This window comes from Gavia stellata, chromosome 11, assembly GCF_030936135.1.
Source record: "Gavia stellata isolate bGavSte3 chromosome 11, bGavSte3.hap2, whole genome shotgun sequence".
Taxonomy (NCBI): Eukaryota; Metazoa; Chordata; class Aves; order Gaviiformes; family Gaviidae; genus Gavia; species Gavia stellata.
The window spans coordinates 13,439,122-13,462,413 of NC_082604.1; the positions used below are offsets into that span (position 1 = coordinate 13,439,122).

Consider the following 23,292-nt stretch of genomic DNA (forward strand, 5'->3'; position numbering starts at 1 on the left):
ATGGGAAATTAGTTAAAAAGCCTACTGCCATAAAAGCTTTTGCCTTTTTTAATAGATCAACTTTGTAACTCTGCTTAGTGATTATGTGTCCTGCATTCTGCTTATCAAAGTTAGGTTTTGGTGTTTATACTCTGAATGTATGTGATATGCAGCAAACTGCTTTTGTTTATTTTTATATATTATATTCTATACAATAATATATATTATCTGTAGTACGTATTACGTAATTCAGTTCTTTCAGAACTGAGTTATGACAGTTCATCAATAAGTAAATGGATATCAATATGAGGCTATTATTTCTTCTGTTTATGCTTATGTTGTGATAATGATGTGATGATAAACACTTTTAAGGAAAGGCAAGGCAGAGCTGACACAAAGAAACCGAGAGATGCTTTTGATGGATGAGGTCACGGTATGATGAATTCCAGATGTTAATTATACATTAAAAGGCTCTACACCTTTTGCTAGGGAAGGAGCCCTGGTTCCAGGTCTTACAAGTTGAACTGGAATTTCCTGCTAGCTGACTGATGAAATTACCGGTTCAGCCAGTCCCGAATAGAGCAATAAGCACGATCAGAAGCCCAGAAACAACCGTGTGCATGGAAGTCTTGACTAAATAAATCCAATTCCTTCAAAGAAGAGAAAATTGAATTTGGGGAAGGGAAGGGAAGGAAAGAAGAGACAAGAAGATGAAGAGGAAAGGAGAAGGGTTATGCAGCCATATAGCTGCTGTTGCCTCTGACATAGTACTCATGAGGTGGAAGGTTTTTAAGGCTTTTTTTTTGCCCCTGCAACATCTAGGTCTGGTTACAAATATGGGTTGAAAGGTTCCCACAGCAAGATACCCTGTGTCCTGGTAGTTAGAGTGGTCACAGAGGAATAGATTCAAATCTTTGCAGCAGACTTTGCGGCTTCCCCATTCTGGCTGAGAAGGGAGGACCCTAGAGGCTTATTTTCCACTAATTTTGCTGTTTTTTGAACATCTTATTCTTGAAGATATTCAGTTCTGATTTCTGGTACAATTCCCCCAAAGCTCCAATTAAGGGCACTGAGAATTGGCACGTGGCTTAAAGTTCATCTGGGTGAGAGCTTTAACTGGCAGTGGGAGATACTGGCACTTGATACATTATTTGTCTAGGGAATGCAACAAAAACAACTACTTTCACTGTGAAGACACACTAACATAGGAAGAAAATGAAAAGTAGAGAAATGAAATAAAAACATCATATTAGAAATAAAAGGAAAGAAAAAAGACAACAAAGGGGAAGAAGAGGAATGAGAAAGAGAGATGAGATGAAAGAGAAAATTAAAAGAAATAACCTGACATAAATTGGATAACTGTGATAGGTACTGAGTTAAAGCAAAGAGGGCTACAGAGAATGCAACAGAGGTCCAAATTAGTAAAAGATTGAGATGTCAAATACAAAAAAGACAGACAAATGAAAATACAATACCACAGTGGGCGGAAAGAATAATCGGAGCAGCAAACTAGCTTCCAAGGTAAAATTTACTACTATAAGGTAGTGATGCTGACTTGGACATGATAGGGCATGAAAGGTGTTATATTTATTTACACCTTCTGTGTTGTATTGCTGAGTTTTGTCAACAGAGATAGGTGTTAATTCACAGGGCACAGTTGGGACACTGGATGTGTTATTGTAATTCATAAACATCATTATTTTCATTTTTAATAAAAGAAGGAGAAAATTAGATGCCTATTGACTTCTGAAGAAATCAGATTTTCACAAAAAATGCAGTCTATTTTATACTGCATTCCGCATTCTCTATCTTTGATAATTCATGAGTGCTGCAAAGTAGAACATTTCTGAAATGATGTATCTTTAAAATCCAATCAAGAATAGATTAAGATTAAGGTTCTGTGTCCTGGCCTTGGTCAGAATTTGGGCGGAGGCATTGCAAGAATTCCTACCAAGATGCTTAGGAGAGTGATATTAGTGATTAGTCCCCTCAGACTCAGAATAAATTAGTATCTTGGCATGGTGCAATGAAGTGTTATGCTAGCCCTTTTAATAGTGACTGAGTTGTAAAACTAAGGATATGGTCAGATATGAATAATATTCTTTTTCCTTTTTGTCCGAGAAACATTAGGACAGATAGGCATCTGAATTCCCTTCAGTTTCACTGAAAGTTGAGACCCTAAATGCCTTCAGATGTGTTCAAATTTGTAAATGTTAAGAATACTCAGTATGTAAGATATATTAAAATTCTGTCTAATGCTGTCTTTAATGTATTTTCATGTGAACAGAGTATCTTATTTGTGTCTTGCCCTAACGTTTTTTCTACATTTATATCACTGTTGGGTGATTTCAATTTCAGTTCCAGTTGTGCAGTCTGAAAGAGTGCATGCGATGGTATTACCTAGAAACAGGAACACAATTAGTATTAGGCACTTATTTGCTTTTTGTTTTGGCAACTTGTCAACCATAACATTACTTCTCCCTGGTCCACTTACCCTGCTGAAGCACATGTTATGTCTCTCTATTGACTCTCCATAGATTTCTACTATAGTTGTAGGCAGTTGCTGCATTTGAAACGATGCCATACACGTATGATAAAAAAGGGAGGGTGACAGGTGAACAGCTGCAGCCTGTTAAATAGCCTCCTTTAGTTTAAAGTTTTTAAGTTCATTATGTACATAGATTTCTATGTGAAAAATAACTGAAAAATATTTTCAGAAACCTGACCTACTAGAATTGAACATTACACATTCTCCTTTTTTATACCAGGGAACTAAACATTGTTCTGAGATGTCTCATTTCCATAAATGCAGCATTTGGAAGGTGATAAATATTTGGATTTATCAAGGCAATACTTCTATTATTTTGTATTAGACCTCTTAGGATATCTTCACATATATTTATAATTTTCTTCAAAACTCTATAACATTCTTAGTTACAAAATTTTCATGAGTGTATGCACATTGAAAAATATATATATCTCCTGTCTTTGTACCTTGTACAATAAAGATACTTTGCAGCTCCTTTTTATTTTCAACCTGCCTGTTTTAAACATTTTCAGCTATAACACTATTTTGAACAAACATGATCTGCCAACAACTGAACAGTTTTAAATTCAGCATGTATGTCTAAAATCCTGACATACCTGGCTTGCAGCTTCTGCTTTCAGATCTTCATCTGGATCTACGCCAACTCTGTTAAAAAACCACCAAAACAAAGACATATGGTCTGATGTATACTAAAGAACTTTGAGGGTAGATATGTTTCTCTTCTGCCACTCATTTCCTACTAGGTGAAAAATGCAGAGAAGAGCTAGCAAAACATTAAGATCACTTTTTTAATCAAGGAAGTTCTTAATAAGTTTTTAGGAAACTTGAGATTCTTTTCAACTACCACTCATAACACCTGAGATTAGATCTTTACCCTGGCTCTGATCCATATCTGTGGAGAGACAATCAAGTCATTAACCTGTGCTATGAAATCCTTAATTGCTAGCAAGAGAGGTGTTGAGGAGGAACTGGAGTTAGAGAGGTATGTGGAAGATAGGACTGCAGGTCTCTGGCGTTTCTTGACTGCGCTGCATTACGGATAGCTTGTAACATTTGGAAAGGGCTTTACTTGGTGCACAAGGTATGGGGAAGCAAACCAGAGGGGAGAGGAGGTTGCAGTAGGTGATGTGCAAGATGATGAGGACCTGGGTGGCATTTTACTAATATGGACAGGAAAAAAAGAAAATTGGCTGTTAAAAGTAATGCGGTGGAATAATTGACATATTTAGAATATAGCTGATACTCAGAACTGAGGAGAAATGCAACTGAGAAATGTTATGAGTTGAATGACAGAGGCTTGTGCTGATGTTCACACCAAGAAAGGAAGCAGAGTGGTGAGAGATGATGAATAACGAACCTTCTTATCACTGGAATCTGAAACCCACAGCTAGGGTGACTAACAGCCCCCAAATGCCTCACAAGCTCCCACATATTATCAGGTCCACCAAGCTCATACAGAATTTACTGATGCAAATAAAATTTAAGTCTACCTTACTGTTTTTCTGACAGTCTTCCTTCGCCAATATATTTTTGCTTTTGGTAATAACACATCAAAATAAATTTAAAAATAATATTTAATATTAACAATTGCATAACTCAGCATTCTTTCCTCTAAATATTATGCACACACTCTTATTCAGTCAGAGACAATGACAGGAACTATATGCAAAGTAGATGCTTTTTATATGTAAATACTGAATGGAAGAGAAAAAATAGGTTTGTTTCTGTCATAGCTCTTGAGCTTCAACAAATCTGAGTCCTTCAGGCATAAATATTTCTATTTTTTTATTATAAATAACAACCCTGGTGCTGACTCAACAAGGAAACAGAATGAATAGCTGTTTCTTTTCCCTTTTTCATCCTGTTGTCCTTTAAATTGTTAGAAAAAGCTTCTGATGGCACTAACCTATTCACTAGTTTGGAGTAAAGCAAGTTAGGTATTTTCCGTTTCATTAAAATGGAAACATTTAGATGGGAAAAGAAAAAAACATTACATGAAAGTTTAACCATCTTTCTGACACTGGATTTCTTATTGTCATGTATACAACAGTGGTGTCTAGGGCCTTATCTGTGCTCAGCATTGTAAAACTAGGCAGTGTGAGACAGCCCTGCACTGCAGAGTGTACAGTGTAACTACAGCCAGATGTGAAGGCTGAAACAATGGCACAAATGCAGGTGCGATGGTCAGAATCAGAAAGAATCCCAGTCTCCTAAACGCAATTACATGCCCTGTTTATCAGACTATGATTGTTCGTTAGATATGTTCACTGACAACACTACTTGGCCAATGCAGAAATACACCAGCAGTACAATAGTTAAGGGTCTGTACAGTTCTGGAAATAAAAAAAATTCGAAGCATTTACGCATGATAGATGCAGCTGAAAGGCTACAGCACAAACTTCTCCACACTCTCGTCTCCTTAATGAGCTTGACTTGACCTCAAAGAATCAGTCTCCTAGGACAGAAGTAATTTAGCCTTCATGCACTTCTGAACTTACTGGAGTTGAGAAACTGCTGGTTCTGACTGATTGTGTGTGTTGGAGTTGTGATACGTTTATTACAGAATGAGCTAAGACAACAGAAAACATTTCGCCATGGACTGAAAGGACTGTAATAGCAAATGGGAAAATGGGTAGGCAATGGGGCCAACAGGAACCAGAGTTTCTGGCTGTAATGTTGGTTCAGTAACAGTGATGTAACTACTAACTAATCACATTGACAACAGGAATCCACTGGCATAGGAAAAAATTCAGATTGAGAGTTTTGCAAAATTTGCAGCATGCTTAAGCTTCTCTGCATATATAATTTTCAATCCTTATAGTTACAGAGATAGCTAGCTGTTTTCCTTTGTTTATTCTGCAGACAATAGATTATTATTATATGGCACATATGAAGTTACTCACATGAAATATTAATGGGAGTATTACATTTAAAGCCAGAAAATAACAACAATATATATCTAATGAAATCACACTTCTGTCTTAGATTTTTCACATATGAAAAAGAAAAGAAGGCTCCTATGCCGCATGAATGCCACAGAGCCACAGCTGATGCTTTCCTTTGGTCTGGTCTCTACTCTCATTTAAAACACAGGGTGTTTGCTGTTTTTTCTCATGGAATAGTATCTCTCTACTGGAAATCAGTGTGCATAGCACAATCTTACCTGTTTAAAGTCCTTTGGGAAAAGGACCAGATCATTCTTTGCATTCTATGGGAGAGTTTTTTAATGCATTGAAATAGCAATATATTTTTGTAATAATTTGAACATTAGCAATTTTATTAAGTATGCACTAAGCAGACTCAGTTCAGTCAGTTCTGAAATTGAGGCTAATTATTTCATATCCAAACATAGGCTTCTGAGCCTAACATCAGGCACCTAGCATTGAAAATCATGGTCTGCTATAATTAACTCTGATATACTTGACGTGAACTAGAATGCTATTTTTAAATTGCAAATGTTGAAAAGACAAAGCATAACAAATTATATGAGACAGTCAAGACAACTGAAATTAAGCACAGATATGCACTTCAGATTTACATCCTTGACTTCCTCAAAAGACCTGCTAGATCTAATGCTATTGCTACTAGAATTTGCAAACCTAAAATTTGTATAAATTACTATAAAGGCCTCTAAGAAATACTCTGTTGTTAATATTTGTATAAAAATCCTTCTCCTTTTCACCTTCTCAGTTTTCCATTTCTGTGAGAAGGTTTAATGGATGGTCAGAAAAATATTTGCTTAGTATTTTTTCTCCTTTCTTGCTGTCAACTTTGTCTCTTTTCTCCTGTTATCTTGTTTTACTTCCTGCAGTCTCCTTTTTCTGTCCTTCTGTTCCACTTTCCTGGTTGCTCTCTATTCCTTTTTCATTTTTTCTTGGCTCTTCTAAATAGTGTATGCTTTTATTTCTGCCTTTCTATTTTTGCATCTTTTTATTCTATACATTAAACATTTAGGATGACTTATCTTCCATAAAACAAATGCAATGACTTTTTAATGAGATCTATATTGCAGTGAAGTTTATCTACTCTCTGTATTTAGATAGACTTTAGAAATGTCTCAGATTCAAATGCTCTAGACATGAAGGAATCCAAAATCCTGAAAGCTGCTCTGTGGTGTTCTTTTTTCTTTAGGTCCTTTTTTGGGGGGGTGGGGTGTGGTTTTATGTTTTTAAATAATGGCTGGATCAAAACCTGGATTCAGAGACTGTTGCGAGTTGCCATATTCAAAGTCTGGAAGTGAAGCTTGTGACTTCAGCCAGTGTCTAGCAATTAGGCCTAAGCATTGCTAGGAAGCGTTGATTAGTCTGCAGAAGTACCCTGTACACTTGACGGTATTTGAATCCCTGTGTGCTATCAAGTGCCTCATTTTTTTAGCAACAGTCAGAATACATTTGGTAATAAGAGGAGGGATTTGTCACTGAATACAAAGCTGTCAATAACGTAATTCCTTATGTGTTTTGAAATGAAAATGGATGGAAAGATAAATCCCAAATTGTCACGGGAACCAGTAGTAAGAAATACAAACCCAATCCATAGGAATACTGAGTAGTAAATCACTATTCAGGCATTGCAAACTTTTAATTCCCTCACTTCAAATACCACAAAGTCAACATTGTAGGATAAAGTGTCTGCTTTTGACAGTGAAGCCACAGAAAAATGTATAGACTCATGTCTTCATGAGGATCTAGGCATGCAGAACATGTACATACAAGTGTGATTCTCAGGCCTCCATCATTTTAGGTGCCAGGAAACGTGTAAATAGAGACATTTCTCTGAAATCTGAATTCTAATTACTGAAATTCTACTTCTGAGCCTGTATAGGCTTTCTGTGTTTGCAGAAAGGAGCTGGTTCGTGCAAGCTGAATCTTGCTTGCAGTCCCACCTAGTCTGGTGTGTACCTACTCTATACCCACACCGGTTAGCTGTGCTCTGCATGAAGCAGCCAGGACTGCTTTTATTTGAAAACATGTCCTGAGAGCACGTAGTTGATTCCATCCTCTTTTTATTTAATGACTGATCAATTCAAGTGTCCTGAAAAGAACTGGGAAGTCTGGTTTCATCAGTCACCTCAAACTGAGGTGATTCCCCACCACGCCTCTCAGAAGGGCCATAAACACTGGTCTGAGAATGATTTAATGATCAAAACATCAGGCTTGGGAAATGTCTCCTAACGTGAGTAACAATCTTCCCTGATGTAAGTGTATGATGGTGAATGGGTACCTGATGGAACACAATATTACAGAGCTGTCAAATAAGGGTCAGAATTAGCCGTGTCTCCTCTACTTCCTTTTCTAGATCAGTGAGGAAACAAAGGCAATTCAAGAAGTGAAAAGTCTGCCATTTCTTTCTGTTTCTGGCCTCATACTATAAAATTGGGATAATAATGCTTCCTCCACCCTGTTGCACATGTGTTTTATGTATTTAGCTCGTAAGTGCACATCCTTCATTATGTTTGTACAAAATCTAGCTTAGCAGAGCTATGATCTTGTTTACAGCCCTAGGAGTGCTGCTGTAAAATAATTAATAGCAATATTGGTTTCTTTGCTTGTCAAAGGTTTTACTGGAAGAACTCACCTTCTCAGTGCAATTGCCTCAGCCTTCCACTGGCTGTCTCATTGTAACTAAAACAGACTAAGCCTCAGCTTGTATCTCAAAAAACTGCACATATCAGGAAGGGGTTTTTGAGTAAGTGATTTATAACCCAATTTTCAAAGATGGCCATTAAACAGTATTTCCAACAGGAGTCTTGAATATGTTTTCATGAATAAATCTGAAGCTTGTAGCTATCCATCATCAGTGTATTGCATTCAGTACAGAATTATTAACTGTAAAGACTAGAAACATGAGCAAAATCCAGAAAAGATTGTTTCACCATCTCTAATAAATCATTACAACTGAAATTAAAAAACCTTCAGGATAAATAATGATTGCTCAAGCCATTATTCTTGTCCATGTGGCAGTAAGTGTGACACGTATTCCTAACAAACTGACACCTAAAATCTGCTTTTGCTTCTAGATTGCTATATTGCTGCTACATATTGCTATTGCTGTGGACTGATGCTGTCAAAAACATCTGCTTTTTTATAGAATAATATTTTGATTGACAAAAATCCATGGAGAATTTTGGCATGAGTATAGATCTTCAAAGTTCAGCTCAAGCTGATTTTGTTAATAAATGAAAACACTTTAAGTTTAAGGCAATAATAATCACTTGTGTCTTACAGCAAAAAGAACAAATAGTTTAATTTCATGCTGAGAAGGATTAAAATAAATTATCAGGTAAACGATGCTTCCTAAATGGTTATGACAGCTGTTTGTCATATGGCTAATGCTTTCTATCTTACATATACAACATACTGAAAGAGGACAAACAGCATGATTTTAAACCTGTAGAACCATGTGAGTAAGAGGTTAAGTGTTGCCATAGTTTGACTTTTGAACTTGTGATTTCATAAAACTGCAAAACTGCAAAACATTAGTCCTACAATCAAGGTCTATGGACCATTTTTGGTGGACATATGGAGAACTACTTGGTTGCAGAGTTGGCAATTAAATTAAATTAACTGTATAAATACCTTCCAAGTAAAGAAGGGCTGCGATGCATGAAGATAATGTGTAAATGCAAAACAAAGATGAGGTTGAAGAAGGAACTGTAGTGCTCTATAGGAGATCCACAAGTTATAGTCTCTAGATGTGATCTTAAGTATCAAAAATATTGTGAAATTGTGGATAATGTCACTGCATAAAATTTTACCAATCACTGCCCTACAGCTGTGCAGCTATGTGAAGTAAAATGCACAAATTTCAAAACAGATGATGGCTTACATTTACATCATGCAGTTACGTGGATAGTAACTAGAGTGATGAACTGGATCTTTAGATATCTGGTATGTGACTCTCTATTTTGTTAATCATATTTTATCTTGATATCGGGGGGGCTAAAATAGCTTGGTCACTTTGAAGTAACAAGGTACATCTGTATGGCAGAATGTAATATCAAATGTCTTACAATCATGACAGCATGGCAGTCCGTCTGAGGAGTTCTGAGAAGCAGTGATTTACGTCCCTATAATGCTTCTGGCACATGCAGTAGATTATGAATGTCATTGTGCTATGTGAATATACCCGTAGTGAGGAATCAGGCCTCTTGCTTAAAAATATGAACCAAAGTGGACTAAAATGAGCATCATTTCACTTCTGTGGAATTTTTAGAAATCATCATTTATAGTAGTAGTGCATGTGAATAGAATTGGAATAAAATCATCATGAAGTTTGGCAGCAATCAAAATAATGTGAACTTCTGTGTGGCAACAATGTAAGAACTGGAACTTGTTTTCGGATTTAAGGAAAGATCATTGTAGTAGATTCTCAGTCTAGAATAAGAGGTGTTTGTTATATTGTTCATTACATTATGACATATAGGCTTGTTACACCAAAGGTTACCAAATCTAGCTGGATGGGAAATGCAAGTTGTGTGTTTATGTCCACAGACACAGTAATTGCATGAATTACACTGAATTCCATGTCAAATTGGAAAAGTAGCAGCTACTGACTCTGCCAAATGCACCCTGCACACTTACTTTGCTCTAATGGCATACTACTTATAGCTAACTAAGCAGATCAACTTGCAGCATGTTGCTGCAAGTCACTTCACGACTACTTCATATTCAGGCAGTGGGCTGCATGTAATTCCCATTTATAGCTTGATTCTGAAAAATACAGGGCAAGGCCATTTTACATTTGTGTAGGTATGTACACATGTGCAGTCTTTAGTGATCCAAACTCACAGTTGCTTCCTGCCTCTGATACTAAGTGAGTGCATGAGAAATTTGACTCCTGTGCTTTCTCTAGAACTGTTTTCTTGGACTTCACAGGAGTTGCCCAATTAAATATCTTCAATGTGTGGCCCACAGACAGCTAGTGAAACCCCCAGACCCTTGGCAGCAATGTTAATCATCCACTCAGGACATCAGCTGATCAGCACTACTTTGCTTCTTTTCTGTACTGATGTCTCTTCTGTGACACTCTCTCTCACTTTACTTTTTTTCCCCTTCATTTTTGGTTTTCCTATTTATGTATGCTTGTAGTCATATGTTGTTCCTGTACCTTTCATTGCTCTGTGGTATGTGATACAGCTATCACCTTCTACTTTGCTATTTATAGCTATACTTTGCCAAGTAACAATTCACTTGCATGTTTTACTTTTCTACACCTGCCTTAGGAAGAAGAAAAGTCTTTCACAAAATGATATTTTCAGTAGTCCAAATTTAGATTAATAAACTTTCTGTTTTATAGTATGCGGAAAACTCCACCACTCTTCCCCTTTTTTTTTGTTCTTATCTGGAAAACGTGTATCTCAGATGCAACTGTTTTTTCTAGGAACCTCTGGCAGTTTGGCAAAGCTTAGCTCTGTTCCCCGTTCTCTAGTGAGTACTGGACTGCATGTTGTGTGCTTGTGTATCAGCCATTCCCCTCCCCCTGCCCCAAAAGAGCAGTTTTTCTTCATCCTTCCCTTTTCTAAAATGCCCCCCATGGTTTTTGTGTGGACTCTGAATCGCAGCGTGAGGGGGGTTTCCACACGGCGCGCAGCACAGGCCTAACGCTCCCGTTCAAGCCAATGTCACCGGTGTCATTGACTTCAAAAGGAGCAAAGTCAGACCAGCACCGAGAGTTTCCAAAGAGCCTTTCCTTAGTATTTTTGCCATCTCTCAGCTTTCCTGAGCTATAAAGGGATGTGGCGGTCATTTTAATTTTCCACTTATCATTGTACTGGCATCACTCATCTGAGCTGGGTTTCACTAACAGATTGACGGGTGCATGGCACTCCCTGGTATTGCTGTCATTTGCTTTTTTCTCAGTGAAAGAAATAGATCGTTTCGTGCAGCTCATTTATGTAAAAACAAAGAGCTATAGAACAAGGTAAGCACTTTACTGCCTGCTTTCCAAGCATTTAAATTCTGTCTGTAAGTTCCCCTCTTGTTTTGAAGAGCAAGAAGGGCAGAAAGTCCCGAACAGCATCATAAGGCTACATGGCCATAGTCAGTTAATAGTCACTGTCCATCTCAGTTACACTTTACTTATTGAACAGGTACATGATTACTTGTAGGCAATCAGACATAGATTTATGGGCAAAGGATGGGAAAGCTTGAAAGGACTGTAATCCTCCTAAACTTTTATTTTTAATCTCAGCTACAGAAAAAACCCAAACCCTCAGCAAATCTAAAATTCAGGATAACTTCACTGCTACCAGAAGCCTTCTAAAATGAAACTCTCATGCTAACAGTAGAATATTTAATGTTAAAATGTTACAAAATTATTAAAAATTGGGTTTGTTCTAAATTGGAAAAAATCTGTTCAGACTCTATTGAGATGTAGACACCTCTGGAGAAAAATGTGGTTACAAGGTCACATCACTCAGGAATACTACATTGCGATTAGAGAAACTGAAAAATAATAACACATGAAAAATAATGTAACTTGAACAATTTTCTAAAACTACAAGAGAAGTTTAGACATGAGGAATGTGCATGATAGTAGCTGGGATATGCAGTGAAATATTATCGGATCACAGCACAGAGTGGCAAGGCTGACATGAGGTGTCTGTGATGCCTCCCATCCAACCTCTTTACCCTGTCACTGTTTTGGAAAAAAAAAAAAAAAAAAAAGGTATGTTTTGATTTCCCTTACTTTAAGCCAAATGATCTTGTATTTGGAATAGCACCTATTGGGACTGATATCAGCCTACATGCGCTAAGGAGAAGCGATCATGCAGAGAGAAGGAGCTACTGGTGATGGCAGGTGCTTTTTTGCTTTAAATTAAGATGTTGCAAAATGGAGAGATACAGACACAAATGCACCTCTATCATCCTTTCAGTAAGGGGCAGTACACAAAACACAATATTGATCAGTCTCCACATGCTTTAAGTAATTCAGTATTATTACCATACCTCTCCCCATGCTGTGACGAAGTCTATAGATCAAATGCTCTGTACACAATTCTGAAACTGTATTAATAAAAAAACCCCTTGAACATTATTAAAAACGCATTTTCAGTTAATGCAAGAAGACAGAAACACCACTGCATTACAAGAAGTATCATTTTTGCACATAGCAAATGTCCTAATTGCTACTTTTATGAACTCTATGGAGATGAATACAGCTTTCAAAAAAAAAAAAAAAAAAAAAAAAAGTCAGGAATTAGGCCATTTTGTTGGCATCTTACTTAGACTGCTAATGAGCTTTGCCAGCCAGGAAAAATGAGAACTGATTTTACAAAAGATCTGTATGAGGAAAAGAAACTGCGCTCAGATGTATTTTGACAATTTCCTACAGATGAGGCTAGTTAATTCTTGGCTCAGAAATAACAGTTCCCTCCAGTGAATTATGTCAATGATTTTTACAGCAGTAAAATGTTTGTTCTCTGAATCACTTTAGGTGTCTGTTCCTTTATTTTCTTGAGCATAAACAGCACAGCTTTGGAAAGAAGCCCAGGCCATTGTAGATGCATTACATTATTGCTAATGTGATTAACCCAAAGTAAAACATTAAATGCTCCTGAGGCATTAGTCTAAATAATGAGATGACCAACTCGAAGTTCCCTGGGCTCACAGCATGGGGAAAAACATATCATGCACTTTATCTTTCACATCGACATTTGAAATTTATCACATAAAGCTGGTACTGGGAGCAATTCCATGCATAGCCATTGTGAGTGAAGAGAAATGCTGGTCAAGCTAAATGTATGCTACAACCAAAACACACTGAGTAAATGTTGCTGGCTTTGCTGCTGAGAACTGGTGACAAGGTACCTTGCATGAAAGCTGTCACTGGTCTTTCCACTTAGACTGTTCTTTTCACAAGCAGTTTGTAAATCAGCTGCATTGCTTAAGTTCATATTTAATTCCCGGTTTGAAATATGTTCACATAAGTTCTGTCTGAAATGCTCAGAACAGCAGGAAGTGATAGTAAGGACTTGTATGGATTGATTGACCCAAGGCTGTATAAAACAGATATATGGTATATTGGAGAATATACCTTCAAAGATATTCTGTACAATTGTTTTATCGAAAGGTAAATCAAAATGGCATTTCTGAATTCTTGAAACGGTCTTAACCATGCAGCACAATGGCCTTCAGAGCTGAGGTCACTACATTCATAAGCAGATATGTTGCAGTTGGTAATCTGAGTAAGCATTGGTAGGATTTTTTTATGTTTCCTCATCTAGAAGTAAATATTGTAGGACAGAGTGTGCTCAGTTAGCTGTAACTTAGTCATATAAATATAGAAAAAAAACCTGCTATGAAATTAAAAAATGCTTTTATTTTATTTTTATTTTAGTTATCTATTTTCGGAGCAGACGCATGCTCATTAAATTTTGCTAACTCTGGGCATTCACCTTCTTTTTACATTTGAAATTAGAAATCAAGCTTTATAAAGGAAAAACCCAGGGAAAAGTCTTGGATTGAGTAAAATGTTATGTACTAAAATGGAAGAGTTTTGCGTAAATTTTCATTGTCTGATGTGTGCGGTGTCAATGATTATTACCCTTTCAGTTTTAATGGCAGACAAACACCTCTGCACATTCCTGTCAAAACACTCTTTAAAGCCACTTTAAATACATCAGGATAAACAGTAGTGTCATTTGTGAAGACAATGTTCTAGAACACTGCTTAATGGAAAATTTAACTTTTCATTTCTTTTACAACACTTTGCTTCTCAACAACAAAAATAAAAACAAAGACTCAAAAAGACAGCCATTTTATTTAATTTTGTTACTCTACTATTAAAAAAAAAAAACCCCTACATAGATTATATGCTCCTAATACAGTAATCATCAATTAAAGCATAATAGCCTTTTTGACAGGGAGTGGCTATATGAAAGTGCTGGAAAAGTATGCTCCCCTTCATCATCTAGTGTTTATCTCATTCCATGTTGTTTTTAATTAATGAATTGTTTTATTCCACTAAAAACTTGGTCTGATAATCACACTGTTTAGTTTAGACAGTGTAGATTTCAGTTGATTTTAAACTTGCTTTTGCAAGTTTATAATCCTTCCTTCAGAAACTTGGCCATATTTACCAGTTTCAGGCAATACATTTAGATCTCATGTGGCTGTTTCAAATAATATTTAGACTGTTCATATAAAAACTTATTGTCTCCAAAATAGATACTGATCTGTAGTCACACTGTTTACAATGCTAGACAATGCAAAAATTATTATCGATATAAATGTGCATGTGTGCATGCTCACAGACAGACTTTCCAACTCTTTGTACTACAGAGGTTCCAGAGGGAAAAAATATTTTCTAGTGCAGTTGGCAAATTTGGACCAGATGTCATCCATGACAGTGTGAGTTCTGCTAGTCCCACAGTGATCATGGGGCAATATATAGCTTTGATTGAATGTTATTCAGGGGTTTTTTTGCCTTCTCAGTTTGCAGGAGAGTTTTACTTGTACAACAGCAGCAACAAAGATACATACTTTTATCTTAGTTGCTGTATTTATCCAGAACTATAGGAACTGTCCTTATTTCACAATATGTAAAGTCCCTTTCTAGAGTTCAGAAAGTACACTAAATACAAATGTAGGCTTGTTTTTTTACTCTTGAATTTAGTAGTCTCACATTTTTAAATACGCATGACTTGGTAATAAATTCATTCATTTGGATGGGGAAATAAGAGCTTAAGTGGAATGTAAATGATCCAGAAGCCCAGGTCTGGTGCCCTAACATAAATGAAATTCAACTTATATATGTACATTTGCATTATGTCATGTTGTATTCAGAAGAATTTAGGAAATATCAGGTGCTTATTTTGCATTTGTGAATACTTATTCTGGGAAAGCAAAGGTTTCAAATGAAAAAGCTAGCTTTTTCCTTTTGTGTCAGCAACTCAACTGTGGCTACAAGCCTCTTGATTCTGCTAATTCTGTCCATCTCAAGTAAAATATTTCCTAATTTTCTTTTTTTTGGTAATGAACCGAATTGGCATTCTTGTCTGGTTTGCTGGGGGCTCTCTTCTAAACATGTGCCATTTTGAGATTTTTATGCTGCCTGCACCAGTCCTTGCAAGCCTTTTCTGAGCCCCCAGGAGGAGGGTTAGTCACCCCCTTGTTGAATAGTACTTATTAACTGTGGCACTGTAGTTAAGGTTGATAAAACACTTTAATTTTCATTAATTAAAGCCTTTATCTTTTTACAAGAGCATTTGGAGACACTCTTCAAAGCTTCTAGTTTTGTTTTTTTTTTTAATTTTTTCCTTCTCTGTATAACCATATACAGCTTGAGCATAAAGCCTGAAGCACCCAGTTGAAGTTGTCTGCCATTTAAAATGAGTGCAGTGCAAAAAGGAGTGCTGGGAGGATGAGACAGGGAGTGTGCTATGAAGATTCATAGTTTTATTTCTGCTTCTTGTGTTGCTTTGCAGTGTGTTGGAAGGTGTTTGCTGCGTTACGGTTAAGAAAGGGACTACACTTCATTCCCATTGTGGTTTTGCCTTATTGTAAAAATAAGAATAAACTACTGTATGCAGCAACTATGAGCCAATATCTGAATTCAAGCAGTGATGACAATGACAGCAATAGCTTGCATGAGATAATGAAGAGGCAAAGTGAGAAAGTGGAGTGAGAAATTGCCTCAATCAGGGATCCCCAAAGCATATTATACTTCTGCCTACAGGCCAAGAAAATAAATGAATGTTATTATGACAGCCTGCACCAGCTGACGATCTGTCCCCATTAATCCATTGCCACTCAGCTTCCCTGGGGCTCTAAGTAATTCTCTGTGGCTAGTGACTTCAGGCATATGTGATAGTTCTGTCGGTGTATTCATAAATATGTGATACTTTGACACTGGCTTCAGGTTCCTACCTTACCGAACAGAGGAAGAAAACTTGATAGCTGAAAGGCAAGTCTAATGCTTAAAATTCCGCGTGTCCTGCACCCTAATGAATCAGTAAATACTGTGAGTCGGTACTTCTTAAATCTAAAGGATTTGCCTTGTGTTTGAAGTATAACATTGGGATCCAGAGAGGGTATATATACAAGAGTTGAGTTGTAAACCACAAATGTGGTTTTAATTTTTTAAAAGCCCTATAAAATATAAATTTATCTCTTGTCAAGAGAGAACACTTATTGACAAAATCGTCAATAAATTAGGCTTTTTAAAAAGGATTTTGTGTAGTTTTTTGTTAGGATGATTGCTGACAGTCTGTTTAGCTTGGTACAACTCAGAGTGTAGTAGAAAATACCCCAGAGAGCTTGCTATCTAAAAGACAAAACTGGGAAGGCAAGAGACACTGTGAAACTCAGAAAAGATTAATTAATTTTACATTTTAAATGTATCACTGGTCCTTTCTGGGACATGCATCTTCTTTCTCTTATGTAAGTGTAGTGCAAGTTGAGGTATATGTAATAAATGGGATTGAAAGCTGTGATATTTGCTTAATCTAAATTGGAGAACTTGTTTATAATTCAGATTTTCAATGTAAGTGATAGAAAAATATCACACAGCCGTTATGACTTAGATTTCAAAGTGATAGGGCAATACAAAGAAAGGCTCTGACAGAAAAGAATCCAATACAGTTTCTTTTTCCAGTATTGCACTGAGCATAAATAAAAAAGGGTGTAGGCTGCAGACTGTCTTTTGGAATTAAGTTGGGCAAATGGATGATTTTATTCCTTATCAATGTGAAAGCATTAAATTAGTATTTCTGAAGATGTGAAAGAAGGAAATAATGCTACTTTTTTGGTCAGTAAACTAAGACATGGCAATTGAACCAGATTTGGCAGCTCATTTTATGGGCCGAGAAGTTTTCTTAATACTTTCCAAATCAGTGACATGTAAAACCATGCCCAAGCATGAGTTTCAAAAGGAACATAAGCACTGAGGAGCCCAAATGGTGCCCGTTTAAAATGGGAGCTAGTAATACAAAGCCTGAGATCTTCAGATCACTGAAGGACAGTCAGATTGATGGGAGATAATGTAGTCCCACTGATTTCAGGAAGAAAGGATAATGATCTTTGGTCTTTTTTAAAAGCTTCAATTCAAACATATGTATATGTAAGGGTCACTAGGTCAGAAAGCATGTGAGCAATTATTCTTCAGTAGATTACTGAGCAGGCTACTGGAAGATTTGGATTCTGATCTTTACTACACAGAAGATTACTGTATTTTAGTTGATGACTCATTTTACATGAAACAGAAACACTTATTTGGACAGGAGCTGAAACCTCCCTAGTGAACACACTAACCACTCGTCTACAGAATAATTTTATCTCATTTTCTGGTTCAGTTAATTAAACTCATTTTCTGCCTTCTCCGCTTTCCTCATCTCATGGATACATATGCATGCATGTGCAGCACTGGTGAGGTTTGGGCTAGAATTCCTCCAGAAAGGTGGAAGAAATACGTGTAAATCGAACGAGGCAGACGAAGCAAACCATCAAGTCCATGCCACTAGTTGATGCGGCAGGCAAGAGGGAGAGCAGGGCCTCTTTTGCTTTGTCTAAAATGAAAGCAGCACATCATTTGTAGGAATCCCTTTGGGTGGAGAGTAGAAAAGCTCAGGGACTGATCAAGACTCAGGAGATTCAGGCGGACTACCTGAACCTGCACTGTGATTCCTGACCAGGCTCAATGCACACAGCTAAGTGAACAGCAAAGGCAACTGGGAAGTTTCAAGGTCACAGTGTACAACACCTTGTCTACTTGTAAGATTAGTTCAGCAAAGCATGGGCTTTTAGGTCTGCTGTTTAGGATATTTTACATAAACAGTACTTTATATATAAACTTTTATATAAATAGCTGTTCTATATATTTATTTACGTAGAAAATATCTTGGATTTATAAAACCAGAATTTTATGCACAATTTCAATATTCCTTTCCATATTATTTGTCATTACATAACAAAATGGCATATCTCTCTGAAGGAGTAAAAAATGCAGAAACTGATAATATATTTTTAAGTGCATTGAAATCAATTACTTCTTCCTGAGATAAGAGGTAATTTTCTCATTCAAATCTCATAGAGGTACTGACTAGCAAATCACTGTTGGGCTGTTTCTGCACTGATAATTCACTACAAAAAGCCTGTATTATAGTGTAATTAGCTGTTTACTAAATGCTAAAAGCCCATACTACTACGCAGAACCTAGGTTATTTAATATCGGCTTTAATTAACCTTTCACATTCAACTAATTCTGGAACTATTTAATAGGTTTGTTATCAAGGGTGCCAGAGCTTTCCTTCCACTCTGCATTTTAAAAAAGAACAGAAAGTTCAGAATTTCCAGAGGAATGTTTCACAAGACTTGAAACTTTCATGAAAGTTGGTTACGCAGTTCTCTTCTGTCACTAAGTTCCTCTGCAAACCCAGATACACCTGATTATACCAACGTATGCTTTTTTTTTGGTTAGATTTACAAGAATATTTTTATTACAGCCCATGTACTGTATGAGACCATTAAGGCCTAATTCTCTTTCCAGTTAGCACCTTTTTTCTTGTTGGAAGACAAAAGATGTGTTGGGGTTTTTTTTTGTACATTTCATGTATAGTTTAAAAATGGAAGTAAATGCCCTTGCACTGCATGAAATACTTGATAGCAGAAAGGACAACCACAGGAAAGCTTAAAAAAACCTGAGAAAGGTGGAGAAATTGTTTTTTTCAGACTGAAATGATATTTTAAGTCAAAATGAAATGAAAACTTTCATCCCTTCAAAATGAAACATTCTTTTCATGTTTTATTGTTGAAGGAATTACAATATTCTTTGTCAAGCAAAACGGGAGAAGAATGAACATACGCAATTTGGAAATTAAGCAAACCACGAAATGTGAAGAACATATTAATTTCTTACCCTTCTATTTTTTGGGCCAGCAGTTCTTAAAATATGAACGTTCAGTGAGTTTCCAGAGCAATTATTTTGCAAAAAGCAACTGTCTGATCAATAATAGAGAGAGTTAAGAGGTACCTTGATCAATATCTACAAAGCAGGGATATAAGGTTAATCTCAGTAAATGTGATCACTATTTTTTCTAGAGCCCGGATTTTGTACCACACAGTTATCTCAAAATTTTAAAGGCTCAATTTATTTTTCTCTACCTTCTATTTACCTTCAAACAACACAGTTTTGGCATATGCTTGAAGTCAACTGGGTTTATGCTTGCAACAATTTAATTTTGGTGGACTAGTTAGAGATAGAGGTCCAAATTAATTTGGCATGTTTTGGTAGAAAGTAACAAATCATCAGTTTTGTTCTAAAGTCCCAAATAATTAATTAAGATATTCCCTAGCGGTATTTCCAGATAGGTTTGTTTGATTCCTTATTTGTAGTTTGAACAACTTTATAATGTTCACTGTTGCACAGCAGCTACCTTTTGTGTGACAGGGAGATATATTTTAATGGAAGAAATAAATGATTGCATGAAATAGAGGGAAACTTTTTTTTGCATACTCAGACATATCAAAGCAACAGTATTTTAAAAGATAAAAGGGATATTTTAATTGACACAAATCCTGCTGGATGGATTCTATTCCAGGCTATAGGTTTATTTATAATTTTCTGGAAATATCTACAACCTATTCTGGGTTTTTGGCATATGGAAAATTCATCCTATCATTTATTTCTAGTAAACTGAAAGGCGTGAATCTTTCTTATTGCTGTGTAATTTTCCCTCTCTCCTGCACCAAATATTCTAGCAATAAAAATGTACCTTTCATTTCTTCCTTCCTTTTCTGTTTTCAATAGCCATGTGGAGCTACAAATACAAGGTATATGAGGTGGGATTTAACTGTCTGCCATGTTAGGAGACTGTGCCCAAAATTAGACCTCTCGGGCCAATAAAGACCAACAGAGTTGACAGCAGGGGTCAGGTACATGTCATGCACAAGTCACAACTGCAATCCAAAATCTCCCGTTCAACAGCTGCCCAGGACTGCCTTTCACAGTTGGAGTCAGAAAGCCCAAGTCCTCTGTATTTTGTTATCAAGCAAAAATGTTTACAAATTTTGTTTAGTATCATTCAGGCAAAATGCTATGGTGAATAACTCTGAGAGATCAAATGCACACCTTATCTTAGCAGAAAAGTACCTTGCAAATAAATGATAGGCATTTCAGGAGAACACTGAGATTCATTACCTGGACTATTTCTCATTTTCAGATAAAAACGAAAGGAAATTATCCAATTTATCTCTTTATAATAATATCCAATACATTTAATGTCAAATTTCATACTGCTTCTTGATTTACAGTGTTTACCAGGCTAATCGTGCTCTAGCTACTATTATAAAAGCAGCTATTATATTAACTCTTTCAGCATGGGTGTACCCCAAGAAGCGTTTTCTTTGCTCACAGATAATTTCATGTGTGATGCTGAACATCTTAGGGTTTGAAGCAGAACGCATTTCCCTAATAGGTCTTTAGTCAGGAACACCAGACCATTTCCTCTCTTGTAGATACTACACACACACTATGGGTATACATACCCACAAATCCAGAACTGTTGGCAAAGACCACCAGGCAAAGGGAAAGTGTCACATCTAGTAATATTTTTGTATTAAAAAAGATCTTTAACTAGGATCTAAACCAATGTTTTAGTCTGTGCCCATACAGGAGATCAAAGGGAATGAAGCGATAAACCAGAATCTGATCTTATGCTCTCTGTGACCCATGTCACAAGTAATCAATAGATTACCATGCAAATTACTCAAATGCTTAATCACAATGTTCTCTAATGTGCTTGACCAAACTTGAAATTGCTGATAGTTATTTATAGTGGCTAAATGTCTTAGCTGAAGCTAAAACTCTGCCTCTTCCTCTGTCTTCCTGGATCACTTATTACTCATCTACTGGTGGACAGAGAGTGACTGACAGCCATGCAGTTTCCTAAGTCAACCCTAAACTACTATTTTTCTGTCATACCCTTAGTACTGTGTGGGAGCAAGGCTGGGGCTCATCAGCAAAACTATGTGTCTTGAAGATAACATTCCTTTGATAATTGTGGGACAGGGTCTTCTCTGAGCCACTGTTTCGAACTGTCCATGAACTCACACAAAAGCTTCCTTGTTTAGTTTTATTTGAATAATTTTCAAAGTGTTCTTTGCAATTGTGAAACATACCTTTTAAATAGCAATGTAGATTTTGTGGCCTAAGAGCCTGCACATAAATCAGTAATATCCTAATGCTGAGGAGAGCCTAGGAGCCAGCAACGTGGTTTCTCATGGATATGCAATTAGTGTTTGCTAGCACAGGAACATTCAAACTGTCATCAGTATAAAAGATGCTAGGCAAAATGCTGTCCTTTAGATGTTCACAGGTGCAGATAGTCGGCCAAGTAAGGACAGCAGTAATTTTAAAATAACTGCAGGATTAATGGTTAGATTTGTTACATTAAATTACAGGTAGTTCTGGATTTCAGGGGGTTTCATTAGGATTACAAGACTTTCCAGGCAAAGACAGTGTGATCTTTGTTGAAAGTTTGTCTGGGTTAAAAGGAACTCAGTGGGCTGAAGTGGCTTGGCTGAAATTGGGCTCTCAACAGGCATGTTTATTGCAGCATGATTTAAAATACTTACTGTACTGTGGCTAAAAAGGCATATGACCCTGGAAACAAAGAGAGAGCTTTGTTTATTGGAGCTATTTCTGTTACTGAGAGGGAATACTAGTTAGACTGATTATGAGTATTCTAAAAACAAAACAAAATAATAAACAGTACAAAGTACACAGAAATATAAGAGTACTTGAAAACATACTGCCTTCAATTGAACTGTTTGTCTCTGTGTTGCGGTCACTCACAAATTACAGTTGAGAATACTTAGGCTGACATTCCATTTTCAATAGTAAATCAACAGATCCTTCACTTTCACTAAATTGTTTTCCAGGACTCTAGAGTAAATATGACCCAAAGGAATACAGTTATAGAAGAGAGAATGTGCCAAGGCCGAGAAAAAACATTTAATTAAACCTCCTTTTCTAAACTGACCTTCCTTTCTCTTGACAAATGGTGAAAGGAAAATGTGTTCAAAGGAATACAAGCGAAACAATTAAGAATGTTCATAATAATTTATAACTATTGAATTATGGATCATGTGAAGACATGAACACATGCTCTTGGCTGTTGAATTCAGAGTATCTCAGGGACTAGCTATGTTTCAGGAGGGATAATCCTGTGCACCTCTGTGAGGGTGAAAAAGGAAAGCTAAGATGCATTTACTCAGAGTAAACCTTCCACTTAATTTAGCAGTAAGTGAGGAGCAGTAGAGATCAAACTCCGAAATGAATCTAGTTCATAATAAATGACTGTAAGGAGATGTACTGCCTCATGCTCTTCTCTGTGAGCAGAGCAGAATTCAGTAATGGAATACAGTATTCTGACGAGGCTCTTCTTAACGAGGCAACAGGATCACTCCTCCTCACCTCAGCTGACTGCAGACTCTTTGCCTGGATCAGCTGTCAGGACACCACTCTTTCCAGTGCCATCATCTCACACATTTCACCCTAGTAAGATTAGAGAAGGCAGTGCTCCACTTAGCATTACACGAAACTGCCTAAATCAAACTTTTGAAAATGACTTAGGAGCTTCAGCTCCATTGAATTTCAATGTACTTGAAGTTTCTAAGCCACTTTTGACTACAGGACTTTGCAATACGGCGTAGAACATGTGTTTAAGACTGACTATGATTTGGTTTACAGTTTGAGAATTTACAGGAAATAGTTACTTTATCACTCTGAAAGTTTTAATACAGTTAGAAGAGTCTCAGGATTCTTAG

At 36.6% G+C, this 23,292-nt stretch overlaps 1 protein-coding gene across 1 annotated transcript in view; it reads right to left on the reverse strand.

The window, feature by feature from the left end:
* Nucleotides 1–23,292, reverse strand: part of SLC9A9 (solute carrier family 9 member A9) — a 210,680-nt gene that overhangs the window by 55,367 nt on the left and 132,021 nt on the right. Inside the window, exon 13 of the mRNA XM_059822852.1 lies at nucleotides 3,124–3,172. Within this exon, the coding sequence (XP_059678835.1) occupies nucleotides 3,124–3,172 (49 nt within the window). The remainder of the gene's footprint in view (nucleotides 1–3,123; nucleotides 3,173–23,292) is intronic.